Consider the following 21,593-nt stretch of genomic DNA (forward strand, 5'->3'; position numbering starts at 1 on the left):
CCTTTTACAGGTAATGTTATTGTGAGTCAGCTGATAACATTACTGTTTCCTATTTCCTCATTCAATCAATTGACAGCTTCTGAAGTATGTGGTCTACATCTATGAAAATAAATTACAAATTGGGAACCTCAGTAAGATATTTAAAAGATGCTATTTAAGAAAAATGTTAAATATTTACATAATTATTGGCATTGATCATGTTTTGGGCCTTATAACCCTTAGATTGGAGGCCCAAAGTTGCCTATCTGATTACTTACTTTGTCAATACATGTTAAGATCCCAGTAATTTAATCTTTTGGCCACAGACAAACCCAACTTATGATTATAAATTTTTAGGTTTCGGAGCATCTCCGCAAGAGTACGTAACAAGTAAAAAAATCTTGACCAACAAAATCTCTGCCCATTGAACTAAGTTTTCCTTACTCACAGAAAAAACATTTTGAGCACTCTCTCAGTGAGTGTCATTAATATTTTGTTTTGTTTTCCTTGGTCATTGTAGGAATATGATGAATTGATATTGTATTACTTGATCTTGTCTTGCTTTAAGGTCAAATTCTAAATTTGGAGATTTTGTAGCTACTCACATAATACAGTTCATACCTATGTAACCCATCCTCTGGTTTGATGTCTTTTAGTCTTTCTGTGTATAAATGTAGTTAAATTTCTTTGTTCAGTGTCTAACTCCTGAATTATAATGTCTTATAAAACACATCAGGCATGGTGGTTATATTTAATTATGATCTAACAATGAGAGGAAAATTGAATCCAAAATGAGGCACTTCCCAACCTTATTAGACTGAGGAAAATTTAGACCATCCCAGTTTCTGGTCCCAGATTAGGTATCAGTTCCTCCCTATCAAGTAAACCACTAAACCCTTCCAGAGGTTTAAGAAAAAGTATAAAGTTTTATATTTGTACACATTATAAGTTTTTAACTTGGCATATTTAATGCGTGTTTTTCATTTCTTTTTTACTGAGTGGTGATAACCTTATAAGCCTGCTGCGTTCAGCCAGTGGTGCCAAATATTCACATTAGCCTTCAAGTTCTGTGTGTTAACATGGAAAATACTCAACGGTAAAATATGAATTTAATTAGTTTATTACATTTACACCTTTTTAATTTAATGTCTTTTGTTGGTTTTTTTTAAACATGTTCCAGCAGGAACTTTACTTTGAAAGTTCCTGCCGGATGTCCAGTGTGTTAACGTTACAGTGCTGCTTGCCGAGTGAGAGAGCAGCGATCTTGAAGTTGCGTTGTGGTAATGGCTTCGTAGGGATGTGGTTGGTATAACACAAGATATTGTGACACCGTGTTCTTTTAGACCGACAACAACTAGGCGGTAAGGTTATTTTAAGCCGAAGCAATTTGGCTGAAAATTGGATACTTTTTGAAGGCCCGTGGAAAACACAGTTAACGTTAAGCTAACGATAAATAGCCACTATGTCGTCGGAAGAAATGTCTTGTTTTGTGGCCTCGCCTCTGCCCCGTTCTGTTGCTCTCTGAACGAACTGGACAACAAATCAAACCGAGGTAACTTCGCACTCCACTGTTAATCCCGCGAGCGTTTAGCTAGCGTCGTAAATTAGTCTTGTTAGCTTGTTAGCTTTCGCGCCATGGCGGACAGCTTTGGAGAGGAGTCCAGTGGCGGAGCCCTTGGCATAGGCGTTACCGGGCAGGGGAGCGGAGCCTCGCTGCTGCCGACTTTGGCCAACTCTCTGCCCGGTGGGTACGCGGCTGCCAGCGGCGCTCACTCTAGCCCTAACCCGGCCTCTCCTCCTCTGGCTGCGGCCGCACAGAGTGGCCTTACCGCTGTGGTGGCCCCTATGTCTGCTGTCACTGCCACCACAGCCGGGTTTGGGAACACATTCACGCCAGGCTCCTCGCCACCAGTCGTGGCCGTACACGGCTCCTCTCCTCTCAGCGGTATTGGGTTAGGGGTAGGCGGGATGGCCGGGGTGGCAGGAGCGGGCCTTCTGTCCCAAATCCACGCCACCTCCTGGGACCCGACACTCAGTACGGACTGGGACAACGAGAAAGCGTCGCAGCAGTGCATCCTGAGGATAAAGAGGTAAGATGAATGATTCATAGTCGACAAAATGAAATTGTCACAGACTGATTCATAGAGTGATTCAAATCGAAAGTGGAAGCTTTCAACAGAGGTTCTGCCGTCACCGAAAACATTAGGGACTTTACCAATGATTGGATATTACAGGAAATTTCTCCACTTACAGCATTTTATTCAGTAATATCTTAACGTTACACAGATCACATGCTGAAAACGTTCACACTTGAATTAGTTTGATGTATACATCAAAGTAAAACATTAAACTTACTTTAAACATTAGATCAACATTTATTAACGTTAGTTATTAAGTTATTGTTAGTTCATCCAAATAAAATTAAAAAAATACATGTTTCGTACATGCCTCTTAGCATCCAGTCAAGGATTCACCATCAGTGTCAATATTTCTTAACATGTAGCTGCAGAAGTTTCAGTGACCTCCTTGATTAGATCTCTGTGTAAAATTCTCTATGATCACTTTTCAAGAACATAATCTGTCCCTCTCTTTGCAGAGATATCATGTCCATCTACAAGGAACCTCCACCGGGAATGTTTGTTGTCCCTGATCCTCAAGACATGACCAAGGTAAAATGCCAGGTCCCCCTCGGACAAAGGATGCCCACTATTAGGGATGTCCCGAAACCAATACCAGCAAGGGTATTCGATCTGATACTGTCCTTGTGTGTTCATAGTCTTACTCATAAAGCTTCTCAGATACTACACCTGATACCAAATTAAACTCCCTTTGGCTGAGTGGGCTGACAAGTTAAGTCTACTGCAAAACTTTGCTCTATTAAAGGGTTCACATCTAGTTGCTAACAGTTATATTAAGATTATTGTAAACTTGTTTAATATTGTCGCCAGGGGGAAACTGAAGCGATCTATAGTAAATATCTGTAGTAAATATCTATAGTAGAGCTCTTTGAAGTTTGCTTTCTTGTTGTTTTCATCTGTAGGCTTTAGAGTCCATGTTGTCCCTGCTTCTCTATCCAGGGTCTCACTTTGAATATTTGTTTTCATTTATTTATTTATTAAAATGTTTGTAATTTTGAGCAAAAGTTGCTCCATTAATAAAATGCTGGTCGCTGCCAGATTTGAGAATTTGCATAATCAACATAATCACAGGTTTGTTACCTTCAGAGCTTCCAGTCATCAGGAGTTTTCTCCTTCCAAACTTTCAGAGACTAAAAGTCTATGACAGTTGGTGGAAACAATGTTTAAGTATGAACTGTCCAGAATTTAAAATTCTTAGCTAATCTTCAGGCATGTCCCCACTACTATTTGGTCCTGCAATATCTGCCACTGTCTCTCATAAATTTTAACTGTGCAGTTGATTAATGGGGATTTTACTGTTGAGCAAGTCATACTAGAAGCATCAGTACTTGGTATGAATTGCCATTTCATATATTTGATCCTGGTGATAAAGTCTGGGCTTTAGATGGCATCTGCAAAGTTAAAGCTAGTTGACAGTTTTGCTAATTTGATCTATACTTATGTTGCCTGTACTAAGGTTTCATTGGTTGTGTTATGGGACTATTGTATCTGTTATAACTGGAGAAACAAATAGATTTTCTGATTAATTGCGATTCTCCGTTTAAACAATTCAATATAAATTCATAAAATCCAGAGTTGGATTTTTGCTGCACCTGTTTTCAGTAATGTGAAACATGGTATATCTGAACATTATACGTATACATTATATGTATACTGTTGTATGAATTTCAGTTAGGGGTGCGCTGTGTCTAAAATGTCTACTTTGTGGAAAACTAGTCCTTACAAAGTGGTCAAACATTGCTCTGAGCTTAAAAGAAAAGTAGATCACAGCTGGCCATATTTTCTTGAACCACAACATTAGTGTAAACCTTGAAGTGAATGGATGTTTCTGTGGTCCCTCAGCAGTTTACAGGACTGTCATGACTCAGGTCATAGTATATAGTATATAGTTTAACATTGTGTTCCTGAAATAAACAAGACCTCCTCTGGATAGCAGCATAAGTTGGTTGCTCTGTGTATATAATTTAGCAGTGGTTCCTATACCTACAGCAAGGTGTGTCCCATGCTGTATGTGTTTTTGCCTCATGACAGATGCTGGCGTTTGAACTGTGCACTAAAAACAAGTATAATAGTCCCTCTTTGGCATGGCGGACACAGCGTACATCATTTCTAAAAAGAAAGTAAACTTTTGACTCATCAGACCAAAGTACAGTTTATTACATCACTTTAGTACATTTTCAATTAAGACATCAGTGTCAATGGTTCTTTTTATATATGGTTGTTTCTAAAGATCCCAACTCTTTAGTGCTGGTTATTGGCCTTGACTTATGTATGCAGAGACTATTACACGTTTACGTTTTACATTAAAAAACATTATTCTTGAATTGTTAAACAACTTGCCCATGCAATCTTTCAGAATGATGAACTTTGTCTCATCGTTTCTTCTGAAAGTCTCAGCCTCTCTACAGTGCTCATTTTATGCCCAGTCACACTGATCTGTTGCCAACTGACCTTATCAGTTTTGAGACGTTCCACCAAATGTTTTTAGTTTGTTTGTTTGTTTTAGCATTATATGACTTTTCCAGTTTTGTGTTGCTCATCCAATTTCACATTTTCAACATTTTGTGTCAGCCTTTTTAGAAACCGGGTTATAAATATACTGTCTTTGTCATACAACTAAATTAGCAGCAATAATAATCCTTCTCTATAAATTCTTTTACACTAGAGAATGTAAAGATAAATATGATGAGATTACTTTACCTCTAGTGCCACTTATCAGTACTTTGCACTGCATCTAAAAGTCTTTGTCGGCGGATGGAGTCGTCTCAGTTGTCATGAAGATGTCATAATAGTCACGTAGAAGGCATCTCCATGACAACTGAGCATAATCCATCTACTGATGAATACTGACAACTTTGACAACAAGTTGTATGTATGTTTTGATCAAGTCATAAAAAATTATTGGCAATGTTGTGTGATTCTTAATACACAATTCTGCCGCAATGGGGTTTTCCAGTTTTACTACGTTAAACTAAACTGGAAACCACTATTAAAAACAGGATTGGAGCCAAGTGTCTCAGTCATGATGTGACTATAACTAATGATGATGTTCTTTTTTAACATTGGTTCCCCAAAGCAAGTTGTAATGCGGATGTTTTTATTCATTTTATTTATTTTTCTGGGTCACAGTTTCTGCTTCATGGTCTGTTCATCCTTACCATATCTTTTGTGTACATCTCTTATGCTTGTTCTTACCCATTAATCCTACGTTTCAACCCCCTGTCATAACATTTGTTTTTAATCTTCATTTCCTGCAGATCCATGCCCTGATCACAGGGCCATTCGACACACCATACGAAGGCGGTTTCTTCCTTTTCTTGTTCCGCTGCCCCCCCGACTACCCCATCCATCCACCCAGAGTCAAGCTCATAACCACAGGACACAACACCGTCCGCTTCAACCCGAACTTCTACCGCAATGGCAAGGTTTGCCTCAGCATCCTGGGGTAAGTCAGGCTTCAGACCTTTCATAGTAAATAGTGCATTCACATGCTGAAGTGAAGGTGTGATGATTAATCTTCTTCATGCATCTGCAATTTAGCATTATATTCAGAAGCTGCAAAGTTAGGAAGTTCAACAGGGATGTAAATACTAATATGGAATAATGAGAATTGTTTTAAAAAAAAACATTTGTGATTAAAGAAGTAGGGACCTCATTTGGGGGCCATTCTCACAACCCTTCACCACTTAAATGCAACATTACTCCACATGATTCTTAGATGTGTGCTGTTATTCAGTGATCAGAGATAGAAAATTTGCGTACTAGCTAGTAAACAAACATCCAGTTAGGAAAATATTATTTTGGCAAAGCAGTAAGGCTTTCATTATGGCTGCATGCTTTGTAAGACAAAGCACTGAATAATAGATGGGTAGTTAGATAGATAGATGGATTGATCAATAGATAAACAAAACTCCTTTTATTTTCTCTGGAGAAAGGCAACAGTGTGACCAGCTTGACAGGTAGTTTTTATGCTGAGCAATTTGGTAAATCAGTAATGTATTCATCTGAGTCACTTGAGTATTCTGGCAGCGATAGAGGCTATAATCAGATTTCAGCAGTGACAAAGAACCTGCTGGGCAACCATTCAGTAACACTGAGATGGGACTTAGTTTGGTCAGGCATGTCTCACCCTGTTCTTAGATTATTACCATTGACCTGTCCATGTTATTGGACAGAGATTGCATCCAACTTTCTTAATTCTTTCACTCCAGCTTTGTACCTCCACCTCCTTAGCTTTAGGTTGATTTCGCGTCTCTTTCCTGTGTATAAACAATGCTGTATCCTGACTAATGCACGTGGCCCAATACAGCAGTGGTCACCAATTTTAAGCACAAGATTTCTAAACTTTGGTGAAAGGTAAGATCCACCTGTTAAAGTCAAGTCAAGTGGCTTTTATTGGCATTTCTACTATACACAGTACACAGTAGAAACGAGATAACGTTCCTCCAGAACCAAGGTGCTACAAAACAACACAAGCTATGTAAAGTGCATCGAGTGCTGAATAGAAAGCCCAGATTATACATTTAACTTAAAACCTTTTATTTAGACTAACTGTTTTTGAATCAAATGACTGTAGCCAAAATATCAAACAGGTCAGAACTATGCTTTAAAAATTTTATATCAAAAATTCAAGGTAATTTGGTGTCAAAACAACACATTTGCAGTGGGCACATCAAGTTTTATGCATAACAGCAACTGTAATGTTTGCTTATAAAATTCCCAGTCAGTGTAATTAAGCAGTTCGCATGTCCCATCTTATGCAGCATCACTTCTCACAATGCCATCAGAATGCAAAACTCTTCTAATCCTTGCAATACTTGTCAGCGTGATGGCTTTGACTGAAAACTCTCTGAAGGTGCTTTATAGTCTGGTTCATAGCTAGAGATTGCCAGTCTGAGGCCGTCTTTGATGCGTCTGTCTGTAAGGCAACTCCTGTACTTTTAATTGTTTCTTGTGTCAAAAAAGTCTTTATACAAACCCAGGGAATCAGAAAGGTCTCAGTAGGTATTCTTCTGCCCATCACCTCAGAAAAAGTAGACCCAAGTTGTGGAAAATGCAAAATCACTGATGTGATCCATCATAGTGAGAAATAATTGGTGTGCGTTTCTGTCTTGCAACTTGGAGTCAATACTGTAAACTATTGTGCAGTGTTCTAACCTCTGTCTGTCCATATGCCTATTTGTGTAGGACATGGACAGGCCCAGCATGGAGTCCAGCCCAGAGTATCTCATCTGTCCTCATCTCCATCCAGTCTCTAATGACTGAGAACCCCTATCACAATGAACCTGGGTTTGAGCAGGTGAGTGTGTGTGAGTGTGTGTCTTACCCATTTGAGGGTAAGTTAAGGGCTGTTTTAGGGTTAAGACTAGGTTTCAGCATTGGAATTAGGTTTAGGTTAGAAGTTAGCACTAAGGTTCGGGTTCATTTAGTTGACAGACATTTCATCCCTTTTTGCATGCTGTCTCTGAAAAGGATCAGGTTTGTGCATCTAGTGTTTCTACTTTTTCCCTACTTAAAAACCTTATTTGAAAATATGTACATTATCGGAAAGCTCCTGGGAAATGTAGCTAAAATTGTCTCATTGTCTGAAATTTGTAACTTGTGTGCACACAACGTATAAACTGACACAAAGGCAGGAAAACCCTAACCGTCTAAATCAGAACATCTTGTCTTTGTCCTTGGTAAATCACACATCCTGCTTTATTAGTGGCTGTTTATTTTTCTTCTGAGAAGAAAAGTGCCAAATTATTAGTTTCAGGGACACATACCCAGAGTGGGTTTGTGTACACAGAACAAAAGCAAAACCTGTGACGCAGGGTGGGCCTTAGTGTCACACCCCTCACATGACTGCCAGGTGAAGGTTTATTTGCCTGCAGGTTTGACGTGACAAATGACTTTTAATGTTGTCAGACATAATTTGCAGGCATCATATGGGACATTTAATTTATGAGATGGTTCCTTTTAATTGAGACGTAGTAAAAGAGTGGGGGGCAGGCAGTGGCTTAGTTGGTAGAGTGGCTACTGGGGTGGCCCTGAACTTGCGGGATAAGCCGAAAGGAGAGGCTACATGCTACATAAAGCTGTGATGTGTGTTTCAGGAGCGTCACCCAGGAGACAGTAAGAACTACAACGAGTGTATCCGCCACGAAACCATGAGGGTGGCAGTGTGTGACATGATGGAAGGCAAAGTCCCGTGTCCTGATGCTCTGTGGTGAGATTTCTCCCATCTCTTTACTTTCCTTTTTGCCTGTGACGTGGTTTCATTTCTTCTAACCTTCCTATTTTCTCACTGCTCTTTCACTCACTCTTCACGTCCTCTCGTCTTACCAGCTGATTGGTGTATGCATCTGTGTTTTTAGGAGTGTGATGGAAAAGTCCTTCCTGGAATACTATGACTTCTATGAAGGAGTCTGCAAAGAGAGACTGCATCTACAGGGACAGAATATGCAGGTGACTATTAATAATTTTTTTTCCCCTCTCATCTAAGAATGTAAGGGAAATATAAAATGAGTATTATTGAAAATGTCCTAATGTGCATCCAACATAGGTATGTAACAATGTCCAAAAAAAATCAAATGGGCTTGGGGCTCATTTGATGGTACCACTACCAAGTGTTACCATACTTCAGCCTACATTCATATTTTAATCTGTGCGGGGGGTGTGTACCTCACCTTTGTGCTTAGTTTCATTTTGCAAAATGGAAAAAAAAATAAGAGTTGAATATTTATTTTATGTTCTACATACATAAATACAATAAATAATTTTTACAAAAAGAACTTTATGTATAATGAGCCAATATAATGTGGCTCATTATACATAAATAATTCTTGCAAAATTACAGCATGTACATTTTTGGCATATGCTCTTTTGAGGTTTTTTTTACCAACATTCCCAAGTCAAATGAACTTTTTTGTGTTTTAGCCATATTTGACATGTCTCTGACTGGAAAACAGTGCACTTTTACATGTTCAGAGCCCAATATGTAATTTTTACGGCCAGGCCCGACTTTTTTGTTAATGTTGCAGAGTGGTTCCTAAGGTTATTGTTACAACAGTCTTGTTAGTCTACTTTATCAATATAGCACATATGTTCCTTGGCGTACAGCATATAGCACGTTTTGAGTAGTGTTTTGTCTTGAGTTCATGTAGGATAAAACATTTGAATAAAATCCTGTATCAGAATGCTGAAAAAACTTTTTGGCCGTATTGGCCTGCTCTAGTGTGAATGTAGACATGTTTGAGTACTTACTTGCTGCTTTTAACTGATAAAGTGCCTCATCCGAATCTCTTTAAAACGATCTATAATTATAATAAAGAAAATGGCTATTGTATGTAGCTATTGCTGTCACAAGAGTATAGAATATCAGTTAACCATTTTATCTTGTAATAAATAACAGGGCAGATCGGGTCAATCTGTCAGATTGCATTTCAGATAATACACTCGGAAGGAAAAAATACCCTATGTGTTATCTATCCCTAAATGTTTGAATTTGTACATAATCAAGCAAAATCAGTAGACAGGGTTAGATAATAAGATTTCAACATGCAGTCCAAAACATTAGTCATTTTTTTAATGTTCCTGGACTTCTGTGGTGAGAATGTTTTGAGCAGCTTATGATATTTTAGGCTACTTTTACCACTTGTGAGGTTTCTCTCAATTAACGCTTATAGAAAAATGCACTTTTCTTCGCATCACATACTGACAAGATTTGATAGTCCCAACACACGGTGCCTGCAAACGCATAAAATGACATAATCAAAAGGCATTTTGTTTCATTAGACTATAACTAGGCTGAAACTCATCTCCTATAACTCTGTAATGTTGGAAGTTTTTAGTCTCATAAGTGAAGACATTCTTTTCTTACGTTATCTAAAAAGATTGACCTTTTCTTAGGACTAACAATTGTTTTTGTTGCACTTATATTCAGCTACAGAACATAAGAGGGAGAATCTCAAATGTCTATTATTAATACAGTAAATACAGAAAGTAAAATGTTAAGAAATAAACATTTGCATATCTTATATGATGATTTGTCAGGTTTAAAGCTCTAATTGGGATACTAAGCATCAATCCAACACTGTAGTTGGTGGTGAGGATAAATTGCATTATAGAACAACATAAATGTAGGCACCGATCAAAGAGGTCACATTTTGCAAGTTGCAAAAAGCTTGGCACATCTCATTTTCAAAACAAAGACCAAAAACATTTTAAAAAAAGAAATATTTACCGACACATAGTGCCTGGTAGGAACAGAAATAAGTCACTGTCCTCCCACAGATTTGTAAAGTTTTGATAGTTCCCTATGTGGATGAGCTGTGTGTGTCTCTCGTCTCTTTTCCTTTCTCTCCCCATGTGGTGTCACTCTGCTGCAGCACGAACACACACATTAAAAAAGCCAGAAAGCCACATTTTCTGTCACTATACAATTATAACGTGTGCACCAGGCCAAAGCAAAGCATTAAAAATATTCATGGAAGAGGTTTGCATTTTACTGATCATTTATTGGGGATCATTGCTATTTCTGGTTAAAACAGCTGCATTAACAATCACACAGCCAGTCTTTGAATGTCTCCCCTCTGAAAGACCAAACGCTGCAGCAACTGAAAGAAGCCACTGGAACTTTTTCTTTCAGTAGGTAATGTTATATTAAATTGCCACAGCAGTATAGGTTTGCCACAATTAACATTATTTTAGTAGTAAACAAGTTTCTTCGCCATTAATGTTCAATTCAACATCAAAATGGTTTCAAATATCACGACTGAACTAACTAGTAAATTGAAACTGACTCCCAATTTTGTCCACACTCAAGGTCATCAGTGACCAAAGCACATCAGCTCTGCAAAATGTGATCTGTGTCAACTCCACCAAAACCTAAAAACTCCAGTTCATCTTGTATAAAGTCTGGCATAGTAACATTTTTACCAGTTGCCTAAAACTGTGACTGTTTAAACATCACAATGAAGTAGACCATTTTACTATAAAATACCATCCAATCACACGTGCTACCTACAGGTGTCTCTGCAGCTGTGCGTCAAGTAAGGGTCTGTCTGCTTTTTACTGATGTTTGTAACAACAAAACATTTGCAAATAAATCAGCAAAATGTTTTAGGTGAGTTGTATTTTCTTTTAAATTCCCAATGAATGAGTGTAGTTCTGCACTATAACACGAAAGTATATTTACCTTCTTAATTAACATAAAAAAATACTGAAAAACATTACATCCAGTACAGCATTTCTTTTTTTTTTTTTAAATTACCCTAATATTGATGGACAACCCTTTACACAGTTACTGTTTTAATAATCATTTTGAAAAAGATTATATATTAATACCTGTCAATATTCTGTTTTTCTATTATTAAAATATAGTCATTGTCCAAATCTCTCTTTATTTATTTTTTAATAGGCCTACATTTTCTGTTTTGGCCAAGTTAACTTTTTCAATCACATTTTACTTGAAACAGCCTAATGTCAAGTACTGGTCAGTCAGCTGCATTCCACTCAGCAATGATACTTGGACAAAAACTGTGCTAGTTAAAGAAAAGCTTTATTTCTACCATTTTTATTCTCAACTTTCATCTACCACCCACCTGCATTTAACTGAGTTTTGCCCACTGCAAAGGATTATTGCTATTTGCCCTTGATGACCTAACCTGGTGCAGCAGTTTGAACACAGGCAACAGTTGTAGCCTGCCATTTCAGCTGCTGAAGCAGCTTCTCCTTCTTACAGGGTAATTCTGTTTATGATGATTTAGATTAATTTCTAGAAATCTTTTACATGAAAGGGTCTTTTCTAGTAATCAGTATCAAAAAAAGCCATGGTAACCATGTTTTAATGTCGTAACGTAGTTAAAGATGAAAACTTCTGATGGGTGCTGTAAAATAATGTTACATGTCTATTCCAGCAAACTCATTGGGACTGATACATCTACCATTACAGGAACAGTCCTGAATACAATGCTGTTGATATTAAAACCTGTGTCCCCTCCATCCAGGACCCATTTGGTGAGAAGCGGGGACGTTTCGACTACCAGGGTCTGCTGGTTCGCCTCAGTGCCACCCACATGCGAATACGGGAGAAAAGCCTGGCAGAGGACGACCAGAATGATGATGATTCTGATTCGGACACCAGCTCTTCAGGGACGGACCCTGATAGCCAAGGCAGCTCCCAGCCCTGACTTCCCAAACAGAGTTGTACTCCAAGTCAGGCCATAGAATAAAGACCCCTTTTTCTGTTTTGTTTGCGGTGGAGGAACAAAATAAACATAAAAAGAATGCATCTATGTTCAAGGCTTTAGTGAGTCGAGAGTTCAGGTTTGGAATCAAGCTTCTATTGTACGGATATTGCAAAAAGAGAAGAAATCTAACTGGTTTCTTGATGGTGTAAAATCAACACCATCCACTGGTCAAATGCTGGTAAATTTGGCCAAGTATGAGATCATTGTGCTACATTTTGTAGCTCTGTTTTGATGTCCTGGTTTATTCTCAAAGATTGCGGCCAAGGTATCTGAACCAGGCCTTTTGATTGTGAAATGTTTGCTTCACAACAATATTCTAAAGAAGTTCCACTTTGCTCTACAAGTCCAAACAGAAATTTAGCCAGTTTTTCGTACTCCTGTTTCCAAGGGAAAACTGATGGAGAACAGGCAGAAGTCAAGGAGAGTGGAGATATGTGGAGACTAGATGAAGGGACTTGTCCTTGGGATGTTGGGTTGACTGACCAATGATGATCTAAGTGCTCATCAAAGCAAGCCCCCTCCCTCTATGTAACTTCGTCTTCTTTAAGTACAAGAAGGGGGAAAAATATAGGACACAAACTTGCCATGGACACCGAGTTGGAGAAAGTGAAGATTAGCTGAGGCACATTGCCTAGTGTCTTTTGTCCGGGGTGAAACCACACCACACCTCTTTCAGAGTGGACTTCGGCTGCCTCCACGAGCAGGCCACACACAACCATCAGCGACTCTTGGTTATTGTGTAATATACAATAATTTCTGTTGGGCTTTCTAACAGTGCTTCTGAAGTGACAGTAAATCTGTTTACCAGGTAAGAAGCCCTTAGAGAAACAGGACATCCACCTTTTATACCTTTTTTTTTTGTTTGTTTTGTTTTTTAGTTTTCTCATTCTTTTTGCTGAAGATGATGCTAAGTTGCTGTGTGTTCGCTATGTAGTCTATTCAGAAAACCTGCTGTTCTTTGGGTTGTTAGCTCTTGTCGTCAGTCAAGGTACATACCAAATCACCCTGTGCTGTAGAAAGATCCACCTGGAGTCAAAGATGAGATGAGGGTTTCGCATGTCTACATTGATCTAAGTGAAGGCCTTATCCAAGGTTTTTATTGCATCTTAAAGATGTGCATACAGAAGGCCGATCAAGTCTTAAACTAATATTATGTAATTTAATTTAGGACGTTAAGAAAAAAGGTACCTGTTGTTAACCGAATTGGTGAATCCCATCTAATAACAGTGATTTGAGAAACATCCTTTTTACCCGTTGTTTCATGCTCCGCATTGATTGGATCTAAATGCAATGAATAAGAGAAGTGGGGCACTGTGTCCGGGCTTTGAGTGGAGGAAACTCAAGGATAGCTTCAATCCTCACATGCCTACATGTTCATTAAACGTTAATTGGTTGTTTAGTCATTCCACCTGTTAACCCTGGCAGTGAAGGAATCTCTGTCTTGCTGGACTAAATTCTTAATTATGGGAGAAATCTACAGTCCTTGTTCCAGTACATCTTAAAGTAATAATGCTTCAGCACTACAGTGCCGTAAAAATGACCTGGCAATCAAATACAGTAGCAATTTTACACTTTTGATTGTCTAGAGCATTAGACATTGTGCTGAACACAGATTCTCCAGCTACTCACTACTCCGAGAAAGGCTTTTGTAGAAGAGGTTAGCACTCTAAATCAAATTACCACTTGGATGGTTAGTGGTGTTGATGTTGAAGTCATGGGAGTCTTTTGTAGTTCATTTATAGTCCACCAGTAGCTTTTTACTTCTAGTATTTGTTAGCTTTGAAAATGATATCATTGGTCTTCATCTGCGAAGTTTATTTTGCTAAACAAATATGTAAGTATGCTTATATTTTAAAATAATCCAAAATCTTAGTTGCTTTTTTTTTTTTTTTCACTCCCATTGGCTTTTTGTCAGGGGGACCAGGGGGACCAGGGAGATGCTTACTTCCGGGTTGGCCTACACAATTATGTCACTCCTACGGCAGTCGTTGAGTTCCACAAATCAAGTCAGTGTCCTTGTAATTGTAGGTGACACCAAGGGAAAGAGGGATTGTTGTACTTAAATACACATATAAACAAAAGATACGTTTTTGTTTTAATCAAACTGGTGAAAGCTCGTTAGCTTTACAAAATTATGCTGAATGTTAGTGAGGGAGCAATGTAAAGCCAGTTTGGAAATGAGGAATAATTATACTAATCAGCAACTGCTTTAAGTGTATTCAGGTGTTGGAAAAATCAACACTTACCCTTTGAAGCTAGGGTTGGAATGCTGCTTGTTGGATTTCTGGCAGTGACGTCTTCATGATGACACCTCGTGTATGTACTGTAAATAAGTACATCTAGCAGCCTGTTAGCTTAGCATCAAGACTAGAATGGTTAGCCTGTCCTCTCGGAAACTGAATACAGTTCATCAGCATGACTAATCTCAAATTAAAAGGACATGGATTACCTACTGTTTTATACATGTAATAATTGTAAAAATGACATTGATATTTCACATGGTTATATGCCATTTTTCCAGTCTTAAAGCTAATTGGCTGATGTAAACACAAATATGACAATGGTGTCTTCTCACCTGACACTCTGTAAGGAAACATTACGCACATTTTAGTGTACAAAATGCTGCACTGTTCCTTTAAATTCAAATTGAAGCTCATCCTCTCCAGTATAGTTCATATATTCTTCCCAAAACACTTTTCAGCATGTTGAGACAAGGTAAGTCCAGTAAATGACTGCAGTGCTTGTTGTAATTTCTTTCTGCCTTCCATTGTCCTCCAGTGCCTGCCTTTAGCTCTCCACAGCCCCTGGTAGTGGAGAGAGGAATCCTGGCCCGCTGGTGGGGAGTAGGTTGATGATTCTTATGGGATTAATAATCGTGGGCATTCCTTTTTATTTGTTTTATTGTTGTATGGAATTGTTACATGATGTGCAGTTCCTAGCAGAATATATGTAATTGCCAAAATGTTGATTGCAACTGACTTTTCGAAGTGGAAGTTAAAGAGATCATATCCATGTCTGGTCGTGTTGTGTTGTGATTAAAGCAGGGTTGTTCTGTGAACCTGTAAAGCCTGGATTACTGATGGAAGTTGTCCATTCCAGGTCTTGACAATGTTTGTATTGTACAGAAGTTAAAGAAAAATACAGAATAAAATGCTCAGTCCCGATTTTTGTACTAGTATTTATTTCTTGTAGACCAACACCGAAATGCGAAAGTGGGGGAAACTTTTGTGGATGAAGCAGTTAACAAATGCAGTTTTCTTTAGATGCCCTTTTCTGTTGTGCTACTACCTACTACTACTACTACTACTCTGCTATAATAATCTGTTGCATTTTATTTATGTGTTGCTGAAAAACAATACTTTCATACACATATTGGTTAATTAGGCAGAATTAAGACAGTCTTGGTTTGTCAACAGGCAGGACTTGGATCATTTTAAAGCACACAATGTTGCGACCTCAGACCTTGGAGGAGAAACGTCATATACCTTTCCAAGAAATGAAAACCTCTTTGAGACTTGACCCTTATCTTCATTGCACATTTCTTTGCTGTGGATTCAAGGTCTGATAGCAATGACTTGGTCGCGAATAGGTATCGGTGGCATCAGAGTCCTGCTAAAGCTGCATCAGATACTGTGATTTTTATCTCTGATGACCCAGTGGGTTGTTTGGACACTGTCTGCAGTGACTGTCAGAATTTGATGAGTCTCCTCTAAATCCAACATACATTTGGGAAAAGATATGAATTAAACTAGCCTAACATTACTTCAAATAGAACACGACAGCCACTCTAAAATGGCTCAACTGATAGACGGGTACAAAATAAAACTTTAGCGACTTCACTCGCAAAGGAGTACTTTTAATGGCATCTCAAAGTTTTACTGTATTTATACAATAATATTATATTTTATCAAATAAGATCCTTACTGATTGGTGACTTCACTATTAACTGTAACCATCCTGTTTAATAAACTTCTTTGTTAAAAACAGAGCCAACCCAACCGACAAAGGAAATATAGGGACTAAGCTACGGTTGACCTAAAACATGTCCAGCGGATTCAGACCAGTTATGTACTTTTTGTGCGTGTTTGTGTTTTGGATTTCTTCTGATCTTTTTTAACAAAGCATACAAAGCAGAATCAGAAAACTGTTGCCATCATGTCATTTGAACCTTAACTATACAAAGGCTTATAGAATATAAATTTACAGTAAATTTAATGATAATCCATGTTTCTTTTATTTATCTTTTAGGTGTTTTTATTGTACATACGGAATTTGTGGATGAACAAATGCACACAATTTTCTATAATCTAAAACCACAACATATTTAGATACCATTTTCTGTTGTGCTACTACCTACCACTGCTATTATACTATAATAATCTGTTGCATTTTATTTATGTACATCAAAACCTAGCACATTTATGTCCCTTGGATTATAGGATTGGACGTATCTTTTTTTCAAAAGCATCTTAAAGCCTAAATCAGGTGCTTCTATGAACAGGACACGTGCGCCATCTTGTGAGGTATCTCAAGATCTGTTTGCCTGTGCCTGCTAGAGTGGTTAGAATGAGCTACCTGCATATCTTTGGTTTAGCTAAAAGGTTGAATGAATCCTTCAAAAATTTTGGATCCGTTTATTAGTTTTGATTTGTTTTCCAAACTAAATGGAATATTGAATAAACAGCCAATATACGATGTGTTGTTGTTCGAGACCTCTACAGGCCATTTTACCTGTTTTGTTTTTTTTTGACAAACTCTTGTTTCGTAGATTTACCACTGGTTTACATCTTGTGGTAAGATGGACTGTTAAGAATGACCTGATGATCAAAGGTCAATGTCACTGTGACTTTTTGCTCTTCTCTTTCTTCTAAATGTAATATCAAAAGAACACCTTGATGGAATATTTTCACATTAAGTTGGACTCGAGTATGAACCGATTCAAATTTGGTTCTCAGAGGTCAAAGTCACTGTGAACTCACATCCCTCACACTCTTGTCAATGCTATATCTCAGAACTGCTTGGAAGTAATGTAATTACCTCTGGAACAAACATCCATTTGAAATCATGGATGAACTGATTAGAATATGAGTCTGTACAGACATACAGTGTGAAATTTATGGAAGGGGAGCTTAATTATTAATGGCAGGAACTGAACATTTTCCCCTCAAACTAAATATGACAACATCTTTTCTCTAATAAAGTCAAAATGGCTGTTATCCACAGAGGTGATCAGTGTTTAACAAAGTAATCTAAAGTTCCTAACAATACATTTGACAGACTTTCATAGGAGATAATTGATAATAATGTGTCATAACACCTTAATAAAGTAAATGAATGTGCATCCAGCCAGACTTGGAATGGAAATAATTGAAAAAGAATTAGGTTAGTAACAAGTATAAAGTTGCAAATAGTAAGGCTAAGATGCATTTAAAAAAATAAAGTGATTAAAATGTAACTTTACTCAAATCCTCTGGCAAGAAAAGGTTTGGAAACATGTACACATTATTGTTTATCATCTTTTGTTAATTTAATCAACTCAATGGTTGTAAATGTATCGAAACACACAAATATGCATACAAATTACCTGTTAATTTAGCAAATTTACAAGGTGTTTGCAAATGTTTTCTTGTTACGTGATGTTATATGTAGCTTTTTAAAGACATATTTTATATTAAAAAACAAATAGTAAATTTGAGGCAACTTCAAAATTATTATTATATAAATTTCATTTCATATATTTCATGAGCATATATATTCTAGGAAATTAAGCTGCAGTGTACTGGCAAGTTATCTTCTAATGAGACTTAATTAATTAGAAAATCCCTTCCCTCATGTGCTGTCTGCCTCATTTGGATGACAATAAAAGTTATCACACTCCTCTTTTTTTTTGTAATTCAGATCAGATCAGATGAGAATAATCAAACACATAAGGGATAATAGCTTAATCCTGCAGCTACCAGCAGTCTAATAGCATGAGCTTCATAAAAATAAAATTAGTCCTATTGCATATATTGCATTTACGATTAATGCCATTAAACTTCCGATTAAAAAATATTTCTTTACTTCTAGCTGAAAAAAGCCTCCTAATGACATAATTTGGATCAACCTTCAATTTATAATATGTCATCTTGTTGCTAACACGATGCAGTTTCTTATCATCATCAACCTGCTCTTCCAAAACTCCCCAACAGGACATCATCTGAACTCCTAATGAAGAAAAACTCCTCATCTGGAGGAGTTGTTCAGCTAGAAACTGAAAAACGTGGCCAGCAGGCCAAATTCAGAGGTGGAAGTAGATATTCATGCATACATCATGTGAAAAGCAGAGTGATGGCAACGAGAGCAGCACACGCTCCATGACTTCTCATTGAATCCAAAGCAGAGCTCAACCTCTTTTCCACTCCTTACGATTCCTCTGTAAGTCACTGCTACAGACACCCACCCATCCCTCTCCACCTCCCAGTAACAGCGGCCAGACAGACACCACAAAGGATTTGTTTCCAGTGGTGGAATCTCTCTGGATGGCTGACTCTCCCTTACCAGTTTTACTGTCCTGTCATCCTTGGACAGAAACAAGTATTTACTGGCTGTGTTGGGGTCTAAGGTTTAAAACATCTGATGGAGAAAAAAAAAACAGTTAAGACGAAGGAAAAAAATTCCCAGGATTGTCACTTGTTAGAACAACTTAAACCAAACTAAATATATGGTCAGTTTTTTACAGTCTTAAACAACATAGATGTGTTTTTAACTACTTGCTTTTATTATTATTAAAATTAAGAAAACTGTCTTTGAGGGATATTTTTTGAATACCGTCTTACACTTCGTCACACCAGATTTCAACCAGTGTGTTCAGATGTGGTCCAACCTAGGAAACCAAATAAGATAATCTGACCAATATTTTTACACGCATTATCAGTCGTCACCTTGTTAAATATGAGACTAAGAAAATGTGCATTAGCAGTTTCTGGCTCTTCATACCTGAGTGTGTACAGCCTCCACTGTGGATCCACCAGTCAAGCAGAGAACAGCTTGTCTTCTGAGTCTCCTGGATGATTGTAGCTCGGATCCAGCTCACTTAGATGGGAGAGGATTGAGCTCAGGGCTAAATTCAAAGATGAGCAGCCTTCCTCTGTGAGCAGTCAGCCTGACAACCTCACATCAACCTCACACACACTCGTACAAAAGAGAACCAAAGTTTTAAGCTTCAGCTGCATCAAAATTCCAATTCTTGCTTCCCCGCTTGAAACAAAACGAGTCACATTTGCTTCCAGTTGTGCAACACCATTGCTGATACACTTTGACGGTTCTTCAGTGTGCTATCAGTTTGATTGTGGATGTGTGGAAGAAACACTAATAAAAAAACCAAACAAAACAATACAAATCAAAGGCTTAAAAGTCAGGTTCTAGCTTTCTGCATTTTTTTTCAGGGTAAGTTCAAATGAACACATGCACATTATTCCTATTGTTTCTGCCTATATCTGGTCGGGTTGGCAAATTTTAAAATTGGTTGTTTTACAATTTGCTTTTGGTAATTAAGGTATTGGAGACAACAACAGACAAGAAAGAGAAAATTACAAATATATACTGATAAAACCTATAACAAAATAACAAAATAAGCTGTGTTAAAATTTATAAATGAGAAAAAAATGCATATAAAGGACAATTTAAATAATTAATGTGCAGATATTTGACCTGAGTGTGGGCTCCCTAATCTATCAGAGAGCAGTTTAAGCCCTGAATCCCAAAAGTTCAAAAGAAGAACCGTTACTGGACAACAATTTGATCTAATTCAAATGGTCGTTCAAAGACAGCATATTTTGAAATGAAAACTCTGTAACCTCCTTCTATGTAACATGTTTTATTTCCAAATTACATTTAAACAAACATACATTTGTAGGATTAAGAATCCATTTCATTATTAAAGAGAATTTCCAGTTTAGGATGAACTAATCCAGCAGAGAGCAGCTCTACTGCTGAATCCTCAAAAACGTTTCCAATTGTCTATGTAGCCCACATCGTTTGCTGGACACCACCTAGACCTAGTTTATCTTTAGCCAGGAGTTTCAAATATGATTCAACGTCGCCCGCTCTGGCCCCAAGAAGACATTTGACTACGGCTGCTGGAGTCTCTAACTTCACGTTTCTGACTATGGAGCTGCCAATTACCAGAGTTGGTTTCTCAGCGGGTTTGTCGCTGAGTGGGGAAAATCGATTAGAAACATGAACCGACTGGTGGTGAACCTCAGGCGTCTGTTTAGCATTAGATCTCTCACGAACCGTTACTCAGACAGACTGGCTTCCCGGCTGCTCGGGAACTGCCGGGGGACAGCTAACAGGGTCTGTGCTAGGTTGGCCAGCATCAGCTACCGGGGCCTGACTAGCTGGATTATTTTCCATGGTGCAGAGCCACGCTTCCAATTCCGTGAGCCTCGCCTCCAAAGCTGCAAAAACCTTACACTTATTACATATACCATTATCACTAAAAGAGGCAGAGGAAAAACTGAACCTTTTCAAATCTTGACAATCCTGACACACTGTGATCAGTAGCACAAAGGATGAAAAATATGTATGGGTGAGATCAATTGGATTGATTTGGGAGGGGGGGTTCCTTAAAGTAGTAATGACCATCCAATCCCTCCACAAACACACTTTTTCAGATTGGAGGACTGGGAGCTGAGAATTGAAGCCAGAGCTTTACAGTTCATCTCTGACAGGCTAAAAGCCACTCGCACTGAAGCAGAAACAAAAAAAATCTCAATTTGTGTCAGTTAAAACAGTGGTTGTTAAGAATTTACAGGCTGACAGACGGACACAAATCATTTCTTCTGTCAGAAGTTCATTTCATGTGTGAAATTAAATATTATCAGTGAATGAACTTGAATAAAATACAGTTCTTGACCACTGGCAGCAGCCTCAGTAGACCTTCTTCAGAGGCAGTGTACCACCTAAGATCAAACACATCCAGGTCTTTTTCTGATTATAGTAAGATGAAGACCAGAGCTGACCACTGAGCAGGAGGCAATTTGTCTGTGGAGAAGCTTCCTGAGCTCAGGTACTGTTGGATCCCCTCCAGTAGAGAATGATCACTGAGTTCATTCAGAAAGGGAAACAGGTTGATGCACCTCTCTGAAGGTGGATTCACCTGGATTTTTTCTTTGATGCACTGCACTCTCTCCTGGTTGGCTTCTGAAGTACTTATTGTCTGTTTTAGCAGGCAGTGTAGGGTTTTCTGATTCTATGA

At 38.1% G+C, this 21,593-nt stretch overlaps 1 protein-coding gene across 1 annotated transcript; it reads left to right on the top strand.

The window, feature by feature from the left end:
* The first annotated feature begins 1,207 nt into the window (after nucleotides 1-1,207).
* ube2z (ubiquitin-conjugating enzyme E2Z) lies at nucleotides 1,208-15,516 on the top strand. Its single transcript, XM_067477115.1, has 7 exons — nucleotides 1,208-2,069; nucleotides 2,576-2,648; nucleotides 5,375-5,562; nucleotides 7,305-7,416; nucleotides 8,216-8,328; nucleotides 8,477-8,567; nucleotides 12,110-15,516. Exons 1-7 carry the CDS (start codon nucleotides 1,615-1,617, stop codon nucleotides 12,290-12,292), a joined length of 1,215 nt encoding a protein of 404 aa, XP_067333216.1. The 5' UTR covers nucleotides 1,208-1,614; the 3' UTR covers nucleotides 12,293-15,516.
* Nucleotides 15,517-21,593: the final 6,077 nt, after the last annotated feature.

The sequence above is a fragment of the Channa argus genome, chromosome 15, assembly GCF_033026475.1.
Source record: "Channa argus isolate prfri chromosome 15, Channa argus male v1.0, whole genome shotgun sequence".
Classification (NCBI taxonomy): domain Eukaryota; kingdom Metazoa; phylum Chordata; class Actinopteri; order Anabantiformes; family Channidae; genus Channa; species Channa argus.